The 17,593-nt window shown below is 33.6% G+C and overlaps 1 protein-coding gene across 1 annotated transcript; it reads left to right on the top strand.

Moving 5' to 3' along the window:
- The first annotated feature begins 3,345 nt into the window (after positions 1 to 3,345).
- LOC120355814 lies at positions 3,346 to 17,165 on the top strand. Its single transcript, XM_039444530.1, has 8 exons — positions 3,346 to 3,563; positions 6,234 to 6,304; positions 8,006 to 8,072; positions 9,294 to 9,356; positions 10,855 to 10,950; positions 13,741 to 13,773; positions 15,792 to 15,824; positions 17,129 to 17,165. The coding sequence occupies exons 2-8, from the start codon at positions 6,286 to 6,288 to the stop codon at positions 17,163 to 17,165; spliced, it is 348 nt and encodes a 115-aa protein (XP_039300464.1). The 5' UTR covers positions 3,346 to 3,563; positions 6,234 to 6,285.
- Positions 17,166 to 17,593: the final 428 nt, after the last annotated feature.

The following is a 17,593-nucleotide window of genomic DNA, read 5'->3' as shown; positions in this document are numbered from 1 at the left end:
GTATCTTTTTATAATCACCCTGTAGGCTATATAACCTAACCTAACTCTACACAAGAATAAATATACCAGTGCTAAACCTACTAACTTCTAGACCTTCGTCCTTCTCTACCTAAGCTAACTCTAAAGTCTGAGATAAATTACTTTTAACATGGAGAGGAGAAACCCATTCTCCCCTCCCAGTTTGTAGCATAGACACAGACGGACATCCTGCGCACAATTGGATGCGCCGGTCATTTTGCTTCATGCTCTTGTGATGAAAACATCTCTGTAACATACACAAACCAATATACCTGCTGACCAGTACACTAATTGGAACATTGCCAGCAATAGATGGAGGGGAGTGTTGCTGCGTCGCGTTACAAAGCTCTCTCACTCAGACACAAAAGAAGGAGAATGCTGCTAGGTAGTGGGAGTGATTAGTGGAGGATAAGCATCGACCTCTCCGTCTTCGAGAAAGAGCCGTGTTAAAAGTAATTTTATCTTGCACTTTAAGACACGGAATAAATATACAGTGCTTCTCTACTCTGTGCTCTAGACCTCTTGAGTGAGACTGGCTTGACAAATAATAATAGCTTTGGATACAATCAAGTACTCAGAAATCTGTGTACCTTGAGCTGTAGTATAAATACGCATGAACTTGAGAATTGTATGTAGATTAAAGCTGCGTTTACACCAAAGTTATTGAACAAATGTATTTTTCCGTCCTTATAGATTCTATTAGATTGAAGGAACTTGACAAACCACATATATTATTTATGCTCATCATGTGTATGATAAGTCAAGTTCAATCAAAATAGAATCTATACGGACTGAGAAATAAACATTTGTGATAACTTTGGTGTAAACGCGGCTTTAAAGCAGCAGGTCATTCACTATCAGATAATTTTATTGTCCAACTACTTTGGCATTGACACTATATGAGGTCCACTTTATAATGACATGTGTACAATTGACAATAGTGATGCTATCCTTGTCTATCATTTAACAAAGCAGATAGTGCTATCTCTCTCTAGCTTTGCAATGTTGTCATTTTGCCTACCAAAATACTTCTGTACCCTAGTCGAATAATTGATTAAAAATGTATTTTTGAATAAATAAAATAACTTTTAGATATTACCGTATGAGAAACACAAATACCTGAAATGACAGTTTAAAAGATGATAACTTTTAGGTACAGTACCTTTATAACTTACCTATATTGTTCACGTATTACCACGTATTGTAAACACGTACCTATATTGTAACTTGAGGATTATGATTCATCAGGCATTGGGACAAGATAGAAATTATGAGAGGCCAACCTAACCTAACCTAACCTTCCCGATCAATTAAATCTAAAAATCATAAATCAGCAATTCAGTTCCTAGTTGGAATCTAAATATTATTATTCTGTCTGAACAATTTTAGGTAACTTTTATACGGTATATAGACTTCATCCATGCTTCAGTTAGCCCACTGGTATACCGGTATTGAAAGGTTATATCAAAATAAATTATTTTCATTCAAATTATCTTATTACAAATAGGATTTCTATTTTAAAGAAAAATGGAAATAGAATACCCACCGAGCAACTTTATTTCTGTTGTTTTGAAGTTCAGATTGGTGTATCACAGCTTTTTAAATTAGCCGCCATTTATGGTTTGTATGAAAATAAAAATCTGATCTCAAAGCAAAGTTTTGAATCAAATTATAATAAAAGATAATCTCATAATGAATTTAATCAATTTGGCATGAAATTGATTATTTATCAAGGAAATGGAGACTAATATCCGATCAAATTTAATGGGATGAATTGAGTTACAGCTGTGTACACTCAGTGGCAAAATGTAGTCAACTCAGCAACGTTGTTCTGCTATCTTTCTTTAGCCTACTGCCATTATAATGTGGTCGTGGACCTCACTCAGGGAAGCACAAGCTACTAAAAAAAAAGTGGGAGAGAAATTACTTTTAACACGGCTCTTTCTCGAAGACGGAGAAGTCCGATGCTCTATCCTCCACTAATCACTCCCACTACCTAGCATTCTCCTTCTTTTGTGTCTGTGTGAGAGAGCTTTGCAACGCGACGCACCAGCATTCCCCACCAGCTATTGCTGGCAATGTTCCAAGTCATATATACTGGTCAGCAGGTATAATATTGTTTTCATCACAAGAGCATGAAGCAAAATGACACGGCACATCCAATTGTGCGCAGGATGTCTGTCTGTGTCTACGCTACAAACAGTGGAGGGAGAAATGAGTTTCTCCTCTTCATGTTAAAAGTAATATATCTCAGACTTTAAGTAGAAGGAATTTAAATTTCTTCTCTGTGCACAAGCACTCACGTTAGCGCATGTGCTCTGTATTGAATTGTAGTTCCATCAATAGCCGCCTGGCGTGACATTGTCATGCCACATTATTCCAGTGAACTCTATACTAATTATATAGTTAGTAAAGAGTTCAGTGCATTATTCAAGGTCTATGAATACAGGTCATGACACTCGTGTCTCTTTTGTGGAGCGGCCATTTTATGGGGTCTTTATGGCGGTACATTTGAAAATCAAATCTAATTCAATTTGCTCGTAACAAAATTATGCACTTTAAAAACAATATTCTGGTTCAGATATGTGAATTCAGGTTTTCAATTTTTTAATAATGGAATTTCAATAATAAATGCTTCAATTATTCATTATTAAAAATTGTTCTTATTCTTGTAACTTGAGGATTATGATTCATCAGGCATTGGGACAAGATAGAAATTATGAGAGGCCAACTTCAAAAAGAGTTTAAAGTTCCCGATCAATTAAATCTAAAAATCATAAATCAGCAATTCAGTTCCTAGTTGGAATCTAAATATTATTATTCTGTCGGAACAATTTATTCCACAATTAAAAGCCAAGAGATATCCCTTGAACAATTATAACAAAATAACACATCATGTTGTTCAATCTATAATGATAGCAGCTTAAACAATAACTTGACCATTCATCCAACTGATTTTTGGAAAACACCAAAATAGCTTAACCAAATACAATAATAATAAATGATAATTATTATCATGTTTATGCAATGGAAAATAGATACATTGCTTGTGAAAGATAGATTTCGAAATTTGTTTGAATTTAATTAATTCATCTACTCGACAGTTCTGCTGATTACTTGCTGCAACTATGTGTGATAACTCTGTTAACTAACCAAAACTATGTTATCACTCACAAGTTAATTACTTTAGTGTACTTGCACTTGTAGTGTTAGTAGGTACGGTACTTGAAATAAAATATGATAATTTTGAAAATGCTTGGTTGCTAAATCGATATTCATCATGCATGAGCATGAATTACCACATGATATGTTGGAACAAATCGATCAATTCAAATTCAAATTCTTGTTTGATAATTCCTTTACTTGAAATATTAAAATCGTCTACTACATATTTTCTGTGATAGACCTAAAAGTGGTCACAATCTATTAACGTATTGATTACAACTATTTTATAAGGATTCTATTTTTTCATGGTAGTAAATATTAATCTTTATTTCTATAAAAAATTTCAGAGCTCCAGAACAACAAGAGCCCGCCAGAACTCGGTAAGTTGCATAAATTATTGTTCAGCCATTTTTCATATATTGCGATCGCCTCATTGATAACTACTATTAAAAAATTAGCCTACCCTTTCAAGCTGAAAATTTCATATTGCATTATGATATTCACTGTAAAGCTAAAGCTTTGAAGAATCTCTCCAATTGTATATATTTTTTATGAATTATAATATTTTGTCAACTGAAAATCACTTGTAATAAATTCTACCAGAAAATTTAGTGCTAAAACTGAATTTTGTGCATATTTAATATCGTGAGATTCACTTAAAACTGTCAGTATATCTCTGATATAACATCAGCACTTCCCACTCAACCAACACTGACAGATTGACGTGAATCTCTCCATGGATATTTGAATTATGGTCTTAAGTGGTATCAGTCCTAGAATATGCTGAAGAACATCTTAGAAATATATAATATATAATTATATATTTAAATAGATTGATAGGCAGGAATGAAACATCCATAGCATTTCTCTGATAAAGTCTTCTTCAAAGCCCGGTTGCACTAAAGCCTGTTAATTTTTAATCATGATTAAATTGGGGAGCGACTTGACACAGTGGTCGCGCTGATAAGCTATCGATCAGATAAGTTGAGAATCATGCGCCTGGTATTCCCCCTTTGGAGGGGTGATCGCTTAAGCCAACTCCTCTAAATAATAATGATTTATGAGTTGTAAAATCGCTTCCTGGTGATTCGGAATCCACCTAAAACGGTAGGTGCATTCATCTCTCATCTTCAACCGCTTCACTACCCACGCAAAAGCCTTGAGCTCATGTGGTCATCACCCTCAGCAAAAAAACAAATACAACCGGAACCAAGCAGAGAAGGCTATTCTGAAAACAAGACTTATTCTCTGATTGGTTCTCTTGGAATTAATCACGGTTAAAATTTAACTGGCTTTTGTGCAACCGGCACTTGGAATTCATTTAGAATATATTTATTTAGTAACAAATCTTGTGCTGCCTACTTTTGATTAATATGCTTTTATTATGTTTATATGAACCAACATATAAACATCCACGAAACCTTTTAAATGTCCATGATTGCAACAAGAATAAATCACAGAAGGCTTTTTTGAGAAAAGAAGCCTTATGCTCGTGGCATTTGATCACGGTGAAAATTTAACAGGCCTTTGTGCAATTGAGCCTTTATGTGACTGTGCTTAAGATAAGAACATAGGCCTATCCTGTAAGAAGATACCCCATGGTATATAGGGATAGGGCGTTCATGTTCGCACTGTTAACTCAAGCCGATAGTCTAGTAGTTATTTTTTATGAATTATAATATTTTGTCAACTGAAAATCACTTGTAATAAATTCTACCAGAAAATTTAGTGCTAAAACTGAATTTTGTGCATATTTAATATCGTGAGATTCACTTAAAACTGTCAGTATATCTCTGATATAACATCAGCACTTCCCACTCAACCAACACTGACAGATTGACGTGAATCTCTCCATGGATATTTGAATTATAGTCTTAAGTGGTATCAGTCCTAGAATATGCTGAAGAACATCTTAGAAATATATAATATATAATTATATATTTAAATAGATTGATAGGCAGGAATGAAACATCCATAGCATTTCTCTGATAAAGTCTTCTTCAAAGCCCGGTTGCACTAAAGCCTGTTAATTTTTAATCATGATTAAATTGGGGAGCGACTTGACACAGTGGTCGCGCTGATAAGCTATCGATCAGATAAGTTGAGAATCATGCGCCTGGTATTCCCCCTTTGGAGGGGTGATCGCTTAAGCCAACTCCTCTAAATAATAATGATTTATGAGTTGTAAAATCGCTTCCTGGTGATTCGGAATCCACCTAAAACGGTAGGTGCATTCATCTCTCATCTTCAACCGCTTCACTACCCACGCAAAAGCCTTGAGCTCATGTGGTCATCACCCTCAGCAAAAAAACAAATACAACCGGAACCAAGCAGAGAAGGCTATTCTGAAAACAAGACTTATTCTCTGATTGGTTCTCTTGGAATTAATCACGGTTAAAATTTAACTGGCTTTTGTGCAACCGGCACTTGGAATTCATTTAGAATATATTTATTTAGTAACAAATCTTGTGCTGCCTACTTTTGATTAATATGCTTTTATTATGTTTATATGAACCAACATATAAACATCCACGAAACCTTTTAAATGTCCATGATTGCAACAAGAATAAATCACAGAAGGCTTTTTTGAGAAAAGAAGCCTTATGCTCGTGGCATTTGATCACGGTGAAAATTTAACAGGCCTTTGTGCAATTGAGCCTTTATGTGACTGTGCTTAAAGATAAGAACATAGGCCTATCCTGTAAGAAGATACCCCATGGTATATAGGGATAGGGCGTTCATGTTCGCACTGTTAACTCAAGCCGATAGTCTAGTAGTTGTTTTTGGTGAAGCTGGTAGGTAGTCTGCTCTCTTACTGTGCCGTTCTTACACTCTTACACTCCCAACAGTAATAATACACACAATTTGGCTTGAAATGTACAACATAAACAACTTAGTTTTTTTCTCTATGACTTTACCTACTATATGAATAAGTAGTAGAAGAATATTGATACGATTTCTTAACTGTTATGCTTTGATGGTTAAGCACTTGTGGTTGCTATTTGCATGTTTCTTTTTCTAAATTCAATTTTGTTTTTCATCTATTTCAGAAGACGTAACAGGCCCCCACAATGGCTCAGGAGAGCCAGGAACATCGCTCTCATGGGGGCGCCACAGCCCGGTAATTACAACAATAATATCAGTTAGAGTAAATCTAAGAAAGTTGGAAAACAAAACAAAATTATTGTGACAATAAGTAGAGAATAGAGAATCTCATTGGTACTATAAAGTGAGATTATTCATTTTTTGAAAACATTTCATGTGTGAAATACTACTGAATATTATATTTTCATCTATTTTACAAGCCATGACGAATTGCTAGTTGATAATTCGTTTTTGAACTATTTTTGACGACAACTAAATTAAACTGCAGTGTCGTCAAAATTGAATTTATTCATATTATGAAACTCTCAACTCATTCCTAGTGAACAAACTAATTATTATTGCCAATGCCATCAACATAATATGGAATTTTGTATTTCAATTTTATCGCATTATTTCTGTTTAATACTGTTTTACATTCATGGTGTCAGGATGAAATGCAGAGAAAAAAATGTGTTTGTATCATTATTATAAAATGGCAAATAAATTGAATTGAGTTTAACGTTATGAAGTCAGCGCCTGATTAACATTGGTTTGTTAGCTTGATGCTTTTCTAGCTCAGCACAGTTGCCTATTTTTTCGGTTATGAAGAGTTTGAAATGAACTTACAACATATTTGATATCAATAATTATGAAATTTTTTAAAATGTACAAATATTTGCTAGGTGATTGAAATATATTCGAGATAGAGTTGATATCTATTGACAAGAATTAACAATTAATATTCTATTATCAGATGTTCAAGGATGACTGATTCACAGCTATCTACTAGAAAAGGCAGTGCAGTGGTAACAGAAAATTGGCAACTCTTGCGCCTTATTATCATTTCTACTCACTTAATAATGCAAATCTCACTGTAAACGTCTTCTCACAGGAATAAATTATTAAATAAAGTAATTATATAATGATAAAAAATAAATAAAATGAACAATTAAATAAATTCTTGTTTTATGTTTTTGTTTAGCTGGAAATGAAAATCATTAGGCTATTGAATGAAAAAGACTAAGAAATTGTCAAAAAACCACTGATTTATTGATAAATTTCACTTTCTAATTATCAATAAATCAGTGGTTTTTTGACAATTTCTTAGTCTTTTTCATTCAATATGAATAATTACCACAATATCAACTTCTCAACTACACAAAAAGTGTCATTAGGCTATTATCAATATCCAGCATAATTTCATTTAATTTATTGTATAAAGCACTATAATCATAATAATTATATATTATAGAATATATAATTTATTATGACATTGGAGGAAAACCTAGGCTGAGCTTATACTATTTCTCTCCAAAAATGTTGATAGAATATTAATGTTTCACTCTGAAATTAATTAAATTGAGTGTTTTCACTGTTTTGTTTGTTTTCTGTGCTCCACCAGGGTTCAATTAACAACTTGACAACCTAGTGGAATCCTGAAGAGTTTAAAATAGGCCTATAACCATCGGCAGTATATTGAGAATCTATTTATGCAAAATTTCAAGTTAATCAGTTGAGTAGTTGAGACGTGATGATTGACGCGTCATTCCTGTATTGTGCCTGTCCCGGCAATATGATATCATAGATTATCATAATATAAATATATTAAGCCACTCAACCAATGCTGAAACTGTCACTCATATAACACAAGAATGAAAATTTTCTCACACTTGGCAGCTATTATTTTAGTGTTTTGAGATGAATGATCACTGAATTTGCCTGTTTTTTGTTGTTGTAGCTCAACTACACAGGCCGAAGGCTCCGCAGCCTCCACAAATTATGGCGGAGGTACGTCATCCCACCTGGTAAGTACCTTGCACATTCTCACTTCATTTCAACTTATTGCTATAGTGAGGTCCACGTTATAATGACAGTATTTGATCAACTCTAGTTTTGCTATCCTTGTCTATCATTCAACAAAGCCGATTGTACTATCCTTTTCTAGGTCTACAAAGATGCCAATTATGTTTTTGACAGTGTAGAAATATAATAATTTAATGCAGAGAATCGGCATCGCTATTCTTCTATCTTTATTCACTGCCATTATAACGTGGACCTCACTATAGCTACTTGAATTTTAACTTGATTTTTCATAAAAATTTCAAACATAAATTCTATATTTGGATTGTTTTTATATGATAAATTACAATTCGATGCAATTTTTGACAAATGGATATTACTGAGATACTGCATCTATTTAAATGCTAATTAATTAATAATTATTACCGTATTCAACGAAAATCCAAATAAAATGCTGTAAATCTGATCACCCCAAAGACTTCTGCCACTGCAAATATTGATAATAGGGTAAAGATATATGGCAATATTTTGGACACTTGTAATGGTAAAGATGATTTTGAAAATAATGTTTTTATTTTTGTGAAAATTGGAATTTTGATTTTCAACCATCTTTAACCTCAAAATTGTTCCAGCAATCAGTTTTCATAACTCAAATTCATTTTCATTAACTACATTGGTTAATGCTAAAAGGACTAGCCAATAATGGCGGTCAGACAAGCTTATCTTCTCCTCGTCAAAAACTACACAACATATCAAGGAAATTTGAAATATACAGTGTATAGGCCTAGGCCTATATAAGTAATGTAAGCATTTCAGTGACATGAACTTTATATGTATTGTGAATCTCCCATACGCTAAAGAAATAAATTATAATTAATTCCTCCCTCCAAATTGAGTAAAAAAACTACCTGATACAATTAGAAATGTTTAACATGGAGAAGAGAAGATATCTCATATGGTATGTATCAAATTTCAATATTATAGTCCTAGTATTCTATTTTAGTGGAGCTGTGTGACGCTGCTAGTCTCTCATACTGTGCGATTCTTACAAAACAGTAATATTAGACAGTTGTCGACAGTGATCGGCTTGAGTTAACACAAAATCGGCTTCGAATTTGTAACATAAACGCCCTATACCACGGAATATGCTATCTTTTCTCCATTATATAATATAATATTCAATATTATCACAAAAACTAGCATTGATAACTGTTTTTGTTTTAAAGGCGACGCCATGAACGGGGGAGTAACATACTGCTGAGGGTGCTAGACCCAAATGGTCACCAACAGTAAGTACACATTTATTCATTCATTTCTTTATCAATTTATTCACAGATACACACATAATCGAAACAATGATTTGGAGAGAATCGATAGGACGATTCAACCTCAAATTTCTCTCCCAAATTTCAATAGTTCAGTCCAAATGAGATGATATGTTTCCAGTCATTATGATTATCACGAAAATTGACAGACGCATGATATGTCGCACTGTGTGTATGTTCTACAATAACTTGAGAAAGAATCGATCAATAAGCTTCAAATCTTAAACACGTATTCTTCGAACCTTTTTACAGCTCAAGTTCGTTGGACAACAAAATTTGCTCAGTCCTTTGTTTTTTTCTGGATAGAAAAATAACATTTAAAGTGCATAACAAAAAAAATGTAGTGATTTATTATTTATTAGTGAGCTGAATAATTCATTGCATGCAATTACTACAGTTTTCCATTATTTATTAATTGATAGCATCAGCTGGGGCTGATTGGCAGCTATCACACAGACAGTGGTCCTTGATGCGCTGACACATGATTTCACCTGGATAATGTACAAGCTTCACTAATCAACAAACTGACACGGGTTAAGATGTCAATGTGCGGCTTTTGCCATTCATTTTCTCTTGGAACTCTGTATCGAAAATCATGTATCACATGACCACCTTAGTCTCATTGAAAAAAAAAAGAATTTGGATTCATATGAGGGTCAAAGCGACAGAGTAATTATTCATTTCAAATAGAATCCTCAATGAAACCTACTGTCAAATTATTCTTGTAAGAGAAATATTCAGCTGTTTCAATAATTTTCATCAACTCTGTGTAATTAGAAGCTGCTTGTTTCAAAGATTAGGCCTAAAATACAATAGTTTTCGAGCGGGTCCTCCAACCCAGGGGTCACTAGTATGAAGAAATTCCACAATATTTCTATGTCCGGATCAAAGTTGAATTTACTCTATTTAGTTGTTGATAGGTTTTGAAAATAATTGTAAAACAGTTGTAGATGAGCATGATTCATGAAAATATCAATAGCCTACTGTAGAGTAATCAGAAATGTATGAGTTCTTCACTGCAATTTTCAATGTAGATAATGTTCGAGCAAGAGTTAATTATTTCATACTCAATATATTAGTCCAACACGATGAATATTGTTTATTATCTATAAATTCTGTTCTAGTATAAAAACATTATTGTGTTTATTCTAGTCCTATAAATTAACATAGAATTTGTAGAATAGTTTTGGTGTGTTGAAATCAAAATTACTAGATTCTACTGAAAATATATATTTTAAATTGCAATAAGAATTTAACTTGGAGAGTTCAATGGCACTGTAAAATTTGAGTGATAAAAATTTGAGAACCAATTTATAACCTGTTAACTTGAGTGTAAATAGGAAATGATATTGGGTAATATGCCTAATATGGCAAGGCAGAAAATCCAGAAGGAACTCTCTGCCGATAAAAGCTATAATTATGAATAATGGCATTTAATGTATTTTTTCATCACCAATTTCAGACGTATGTACCACCAAGGTACTAATGGAGTAATGGAGGATCTAATCATTGAATTGGATATTCCAATTCCACCCCGCCGGCGCCGCAGGCTGGAGAAGTAAGTTTTCCTTTATTATGCATGATGCCCACATGAGCTCTAGGCAGCTCTGTGTGCAATAAACCGGAACACATTGGAAGATTCCACAAAACCCTTCCAAAGCCACAGCCGCCCCTCTAAAAGCCTCATCCATAACACTGCCACCTCCTTAAAACTGTTCTGTCCCAGATCCATCCTGAAGGTGTGGCAAGCAGAAGCTGGTTTCAATGGCTCCTTTGGTGTGGCTGTAAACACAACAGGTGACGATGCTGATTCCAGTGTCCTTGAAGATTCTTCCAATCATTGTGCTCACAGTCCAATCCATCATAGTCACAGTCGAGTCTGGGAACCCCAAGTTGCTTCACTCCCTGTAATTGGAGATGAGTCCGCAGGTGCATTAGACTTTGCCACAAAGCCTGATATGTGGATTCTTCGTGGGTTTGGTTCTTAGTCACCAAAAATAACACATGCTGGTTCTGATCCTGAAGATAAAGTGCTTCTTCCACAGTTGAATTCTGGAGGTTCAGCTCATCCAATCTTCCAAACTTCCCCCTGAAGACTGTAGCAATCCCTACTATGCACATCCCTACAAGAAATACATCCCTACAAATCCGTACAAGACATTAGATATGGTGTGGTCCAAGGTAGCATCCTTGGTCCGATTCTATTCCTGGTTTACATCAATAATATCATTCAGGAAAATATGTCTGGGAAAATGATGCTTTTTGCTGATGACACCGCAATCTATTTTGAGGGGGACAGCTGGAGCATGTCTACAGAATTGCTTCAAGTGAGCTGAGGCAATTGAAAAGTTGGTTCAATACAATATACTCAGTATGAACACTAAAAAGACCAAATGTTTGCCTATTTTTCTACGTGACAGCCGTGCTCCTCCTACCAACATTAAACTGAGGGTTCATACATGCGGTGTGACGATTGCAGCTGTGATGTGATAGAAACCGTGTATGATTACAAATACCTAGGTATATGCATAGATAGTCGACTGACATGGAGCACTCATGTTAGATATCTCAATAGTAGGTTGAGGAAGATGATTTATGTGTTCAGCCAGCTGAGGGGAATCTTAAGTATAAATCACCTGAGAACCGTTTATTTTGCATATGTCCAGTCTGTCTTGGCCCATGGTATTGTTTTATGGGGAGGTGCACCCAAACCTTACTAGATGAATTATCAGTCACCCAGAAAACAATTATAAAAGCTGGCCTTGGCCTTTGCAGAAGATTTCCATCTGATCAGTTGTTCCTGACTTTTGATGTTTTCAGAATTAGGCAACTCTTCATCAAGGCAGTTCTTTTGTACATGTTTAAGAATAAAATATACTTCAATTCAGAGTCTAATCACCCTCATTCTACTAGGCATGAGCGATTTCATCACTTGGGTCTCCCGTGTAACTTACGCTCAGTTTGTGACAGGAATATATCATTTCTGTGTCACACCATTATGAATAATATTCCTCATGAAATTAGTCAGCCGGGCATATATAAAATATCCAAATACAAAAAAATCGTTTCAAACTGACTGAAGACTATGGATGTAGATCAATGTGAGCGGCTGCTACAATCTGCCTACCAACACTGAATTGGCCTACCTAATTTCCTCTTTCTTTCCCCCTTTCTCTCTTTGCCAACAGACTGTCAAGTGTAGACCCTTTTCTCATGGATATATCCTATGCCATTGTGATTGCTCCATATTCAACGTGTCTGGGTGTGTGTGTGTGTGGTGTGTGTGTGTGTGTGTGTGTGTGTGTGTGTGTGTGTGTGTGTGTGTGTGTCTTATATTATTATTAAATAACATAAAATACTATCAGTAGAATAATAAATATTATACAGTTCTGAACTCATTGACCCACGAACAGGCCCATTAGGCCTATGTGGGCAATTATTATTTCATTATTAGGGTTCAGATTTGCTAAGCAGTGCAATTTTCTCAGATCTAAGGATAAACTATAATAGTCTAAAGCTTTCTATTTATAACACTATTAATAGATATCAACCTTATTATTTCTTATAAGATGTATCACTATTATAATTTAATATAATATTATTGTATAGAATTATTGTATTACTCCTTAGGTCATGATGTCTTGAGTTTTATTTTACACAATTGTTACGTTGTGCTGCTTGCATTTTGTGCCCTTTTTAAATATTGTAATCGTGTATAATTTGGCGAAATAAACTCAATTCAATTCAATTCAAATCCCTACAACTCCCACATCCCTAGCTATGTGCAATGGGCCAATGCATAGCTCTTTGGCAGGGTGAACATTCCCTTCTTCCTGTGACATTGAAATGACCCCGGAATTAGTTCACTTTATTCTAATACTCTCTTTAGCCGCTCGATGCTAGAGCAACGAGTTCTCTTTCGACGACAAGCATTGAACTAACAGCAGAGACATGCGCGCTAAATACAAAACTGGAATGAAGAAAAATGCGAAGTGAGATTTAACACATATATTATATGTATTACATATATTATCGTGAGATTCACTTGACACTGTCGGCTGACAGTGTGACGTTTTCTACCAGTAAAGTGCACTCTATCGATTCTTGTATTTTTTCAACTATCACAACATATATTATTGGATTTTCCTGCTTACACTTTGCTTATATACTGATGAGAAAGTGTAAACTGTATTTTTTCTACACACTAAATAATACATGTACAACTGTACTTTCATTACATAGGGTACCATTGTATGATTTGATTTGATTATTTTCTTCCAAATCTATTTCATAAGGATTCTTTTTTATGGTAGTGTATATTAATATTTATTTCTATTAAAAATTTCAGAGAGCCACAACACGACGGGCCCGCCAGACCTCTGTAAGTTCCAAGAATTATTGTTCAGCCATTTTTCATATATTGCAATCGCCTCATTGATAACTATTTAAACATTAGCCTACCTCTTCAAGCTGAAAATTTCATATTGCATTATGATCTCACTGTAAAGCTAAAGGTTTGAAGAATCTCTTTGATTGCAGATATTGTTTATGAATCATAATATTTTGCCAACTAAAAATTACTTGTGATGAACTCTACCAGAAAATTTAATGCTAATACTGGATTCTATACATATATTATATAATATCGTGAGATTCACTTGATACTGTCAGCTGACAGTGTGACGTTTTCTATCAGTAAAGTGCACTCTATCGATTCTTGTATTTTTTTCAACTATCACAACATATATTATTAGATTTTTCTGCTTACACTTTGCTTATATAGGTACTGATGAGAAAGTGTAAACTGTATTATTTCTACACGCTAAATAATACATGTACAACTACTACTGTCAGGGGTGCCCACAAGGGGCACAAGGGCATGGCACAATTTGCGCCATCAACATTTTTGGGAGGCATGATTTTTTTTATATTTTATATCAACATCTTGAATCATAGCTATAAAATCAAGGTATTAAATAGAGATATCCGAATGTAGTTAATTTTAATACTTTTCCTACCTTTACAATGTTATATTTTGCAAATTGTAACTCAATATAAAGCATAAAAAATGCAATTGATAATATGTTGTATGCAGGAATTTTAGTAATTTTAAGCCTATGAGTTTGAAGGTATATCTTTGACAAAAATAAATTATAACTCCATCATCCACTATTATTCTGATTTCCTTTGCTTAATTTTAATTTTTAATGGTCCTGTGTTTGAGTTTCCTTGCTGTAGCAACCTAATTTTCTTAAAAGCACAATGATAAGTTAAATTGTAATGTACATTTTAAACTAATAATCATTTTAATTTCGAAGGCGTTTCATGATGATATTAATGTCTCTGAAATTATAGGAATGCAATTATCAACAACATCGCAAACTCTAGTGAATTTGACAGAAGAAGAAACTTCTCTTGTCAAAAATTTGCGAAAAATATCAAATGAAGCCAATTTCAATCTTTCAAATTTACACCCTTTTTACCACACAGTAATCAAGTAATATTTTTCACAACTGTAGGCTACTCATATAAAATAGTATGATAATATATTTAGTATTCCAATAAAACATTTAGTTTTTGAAAAAAATGATATTTTCAAGCCCCAAAATCCATTGAAGAATTGCCGAATTGTTTGATCAAGAGATTCAATTGATTGATGATAAAGCTCAATTGCGCCGTGAACATAGATAATTTGATCTTAATCAAGTGCAATATTTTATAAAAAGTTTGGAGACAAAAGTCGCATTGCCAATACATACATAGAAATGATACTCATAAATCATTCGTAAACAGTACAGGGGAAATACTTTCACCATTGAAAATATTCATTTGCCCCCATGCAAAGCCTATGGTAGTAATTGGAATACTGTGTATCCTTTCCTGCTCAAATCAAACATGTACTGTAGCCTACAGAAAAGTCACGACATGCCAATTGGAGAATTTTCTCATTTTCAATTGATATATTCTCATTTACAGTTGACGATTTCTCAAATATAATTCACTATTCTCAATTACTTGTGATGTACTCTACCAGAAAATTTAATGCTAATACTGGATTTTATACATATATTATATAATATCATGAGATTCACTTGATACTGTCAGCTGACAGTGTGACGTTTTCTATCAATAAAGTGCACTCTATCGATTCTTGTATTTTTTTCAACTATCACAACATATATTATTAGATTTTTCTGCTTACACTTTGCTTATATACTGATGAGAAAGTGTAAACTGTATATTTTCTACACACTAAATAATACATGTACAACTACTGTACATTCATTACATAGGATACCATTGTATGATTCGATTTGATTAATTTCTTCTAAATCTATTTCATAAGGATTCTTTTTTATGGTAGTGTATATTAATATTTATTTCTATAAAAAATTTCAGAGAGCCACAACATGACGAGACCACCAGACCTCTGTGAGTTCCAAGAATTATTGTACAGCCATTTTTCATATATTGAAATCGCCTCATTGATAACTATTAAAAATTGCATAGTTGCCTGTAAAGTTGGTATACGGGCGAAAGTTTTACGTGACAACGACTTTGAGTGGTAAAATAATTTTAATGTGAATATTCATTCCTATAGTAGAAGAAGGATGAAATAATAGTAACAATTTAAAACATTTTATACAAAGAATTATATTTAAAACATTAATTTATACAAAGAATCTTGCACGGAATTTCATATTAACAAAATTTTATTTTTACCTTCACACATCCTCAACAAAATCACTCTGTCTCTCTCGCTCTTAGGCGGGCTAACTGTGCTCGATTCAATTTTTACATAGCAAGTCGCGCTCATTTTTTCAAGTAAAACATATTATTATTAGCTGAGAAACGATTTATACTACTTTTGTGATTGAAAACTACCACAACATTGTGATTACTACAACATAACCTATTCACTTATACCTATTATACTTACACTTATACCTATTCACTTATACTTATTCACATAACCTATTTACCAAGTAGTGGCGCATTCGCAGGAGATTGCTCCATTTCACTCTCTCTCTCCAGGTGAATGCCTTCGGGTTGCTGCTGCATTGCTCGCCACTGCTCTTATTCGTGCTCTTCCCAGACGACCGTGAACCGAAACAAACGCTCTCACTCGCTCTCAGTGTGAGCGCATAACGTGGGAACGTAACGCAGTTTCTTGAAGTGTCACCCAGCAAACCAAATTTATAAGACGTTGTCACGTCAAAACATTAGTCTACCTTTCCAAGCTGAAAATTTCATATTGCATTAGGATATCACTGTAAAGCTAAAGATTTGGAGAATCTCTCCAATTGCAGATATTTTTTATGAATCATAATATTTTGCCAACTGAAAATTACTTGTGATGTACTCTACCAGAAAATTTAATGCTAATACTGGATTTTATACATATATTATATAATATCATGAGATTCACTTGATACTGTCAGCTGACAGTGTGACGTTTTCTATCAATAAAGTGCACTCTATCGATTCTTGTATTTTTTCCAACTATCACAACATATATTATTAGATTTTTCTGCTTACACTTTGCTTATATACTGATGAGAAAGTGTAAACTGTATATTTTCTACACACTAAATAATTCATGTACAACTACTGTACATTCATTACATAGGATACCATTGTATGATTTGATTTGATTAATTTCTTCTAAATCTATTTCATAAGGATTCTTTTTTATGGTAGTGTATATTAATATTTATTTCTATAAAAAATTTCAGAGAGCCACAACATGACGAGACCACCAGACCTCTGTAAGTTCCAAGAATTATTGTACAGCCATTTTTCATATATTGAAATCGCCTCATTGATAACTATATAAAATTGCATAGTTGCCTGTAAAGTTGGTATACGGGCGAAAGTTTTACGTGACAACGACTTTGAGTGGTAAAATAATTTTAATGTGAATATTCATTCCTATAGTAGGAAGAAGGATGAAATAATAGTAACAATTTAAAACATTTTATACAAAGAATTATATTTAAAACATTAATTTATACAAAGAATCTTGCACGGAATTTCATATTAACAAAATTTTATTTTTACCTTCACACATCCTCAACAAAATCACTCTGTCTCTCTCGCTCTTAGGCGGGCTAACTGTGCTCGATTCAATTTTTACATAGCAAGTCGCGCTCATTTTTTCAAGTAAAACATATTATTATTAGCTGAGAAACGATTTATAC

Source organism: Nilaparvata lugens, unplaced genomic scaffold (assembly GCF_014356525.2).
Source record: "Nilaparvata lugens isolate BPH unplaced genomic scaffold, ASM1435652v1 scaffold4902, whole genome shotgun sequence".
In the NCBI taxonomy this organism is placed as follows: Eukaryota; Metazoa; Arthropoda; class Insecta; order Hemiptera; family Delphacidae; genus Nilaparvata; species Nilaparvata lugens.
This window is presented reverse-complemented; position numbering and strand designations above follow the sequence as displayed.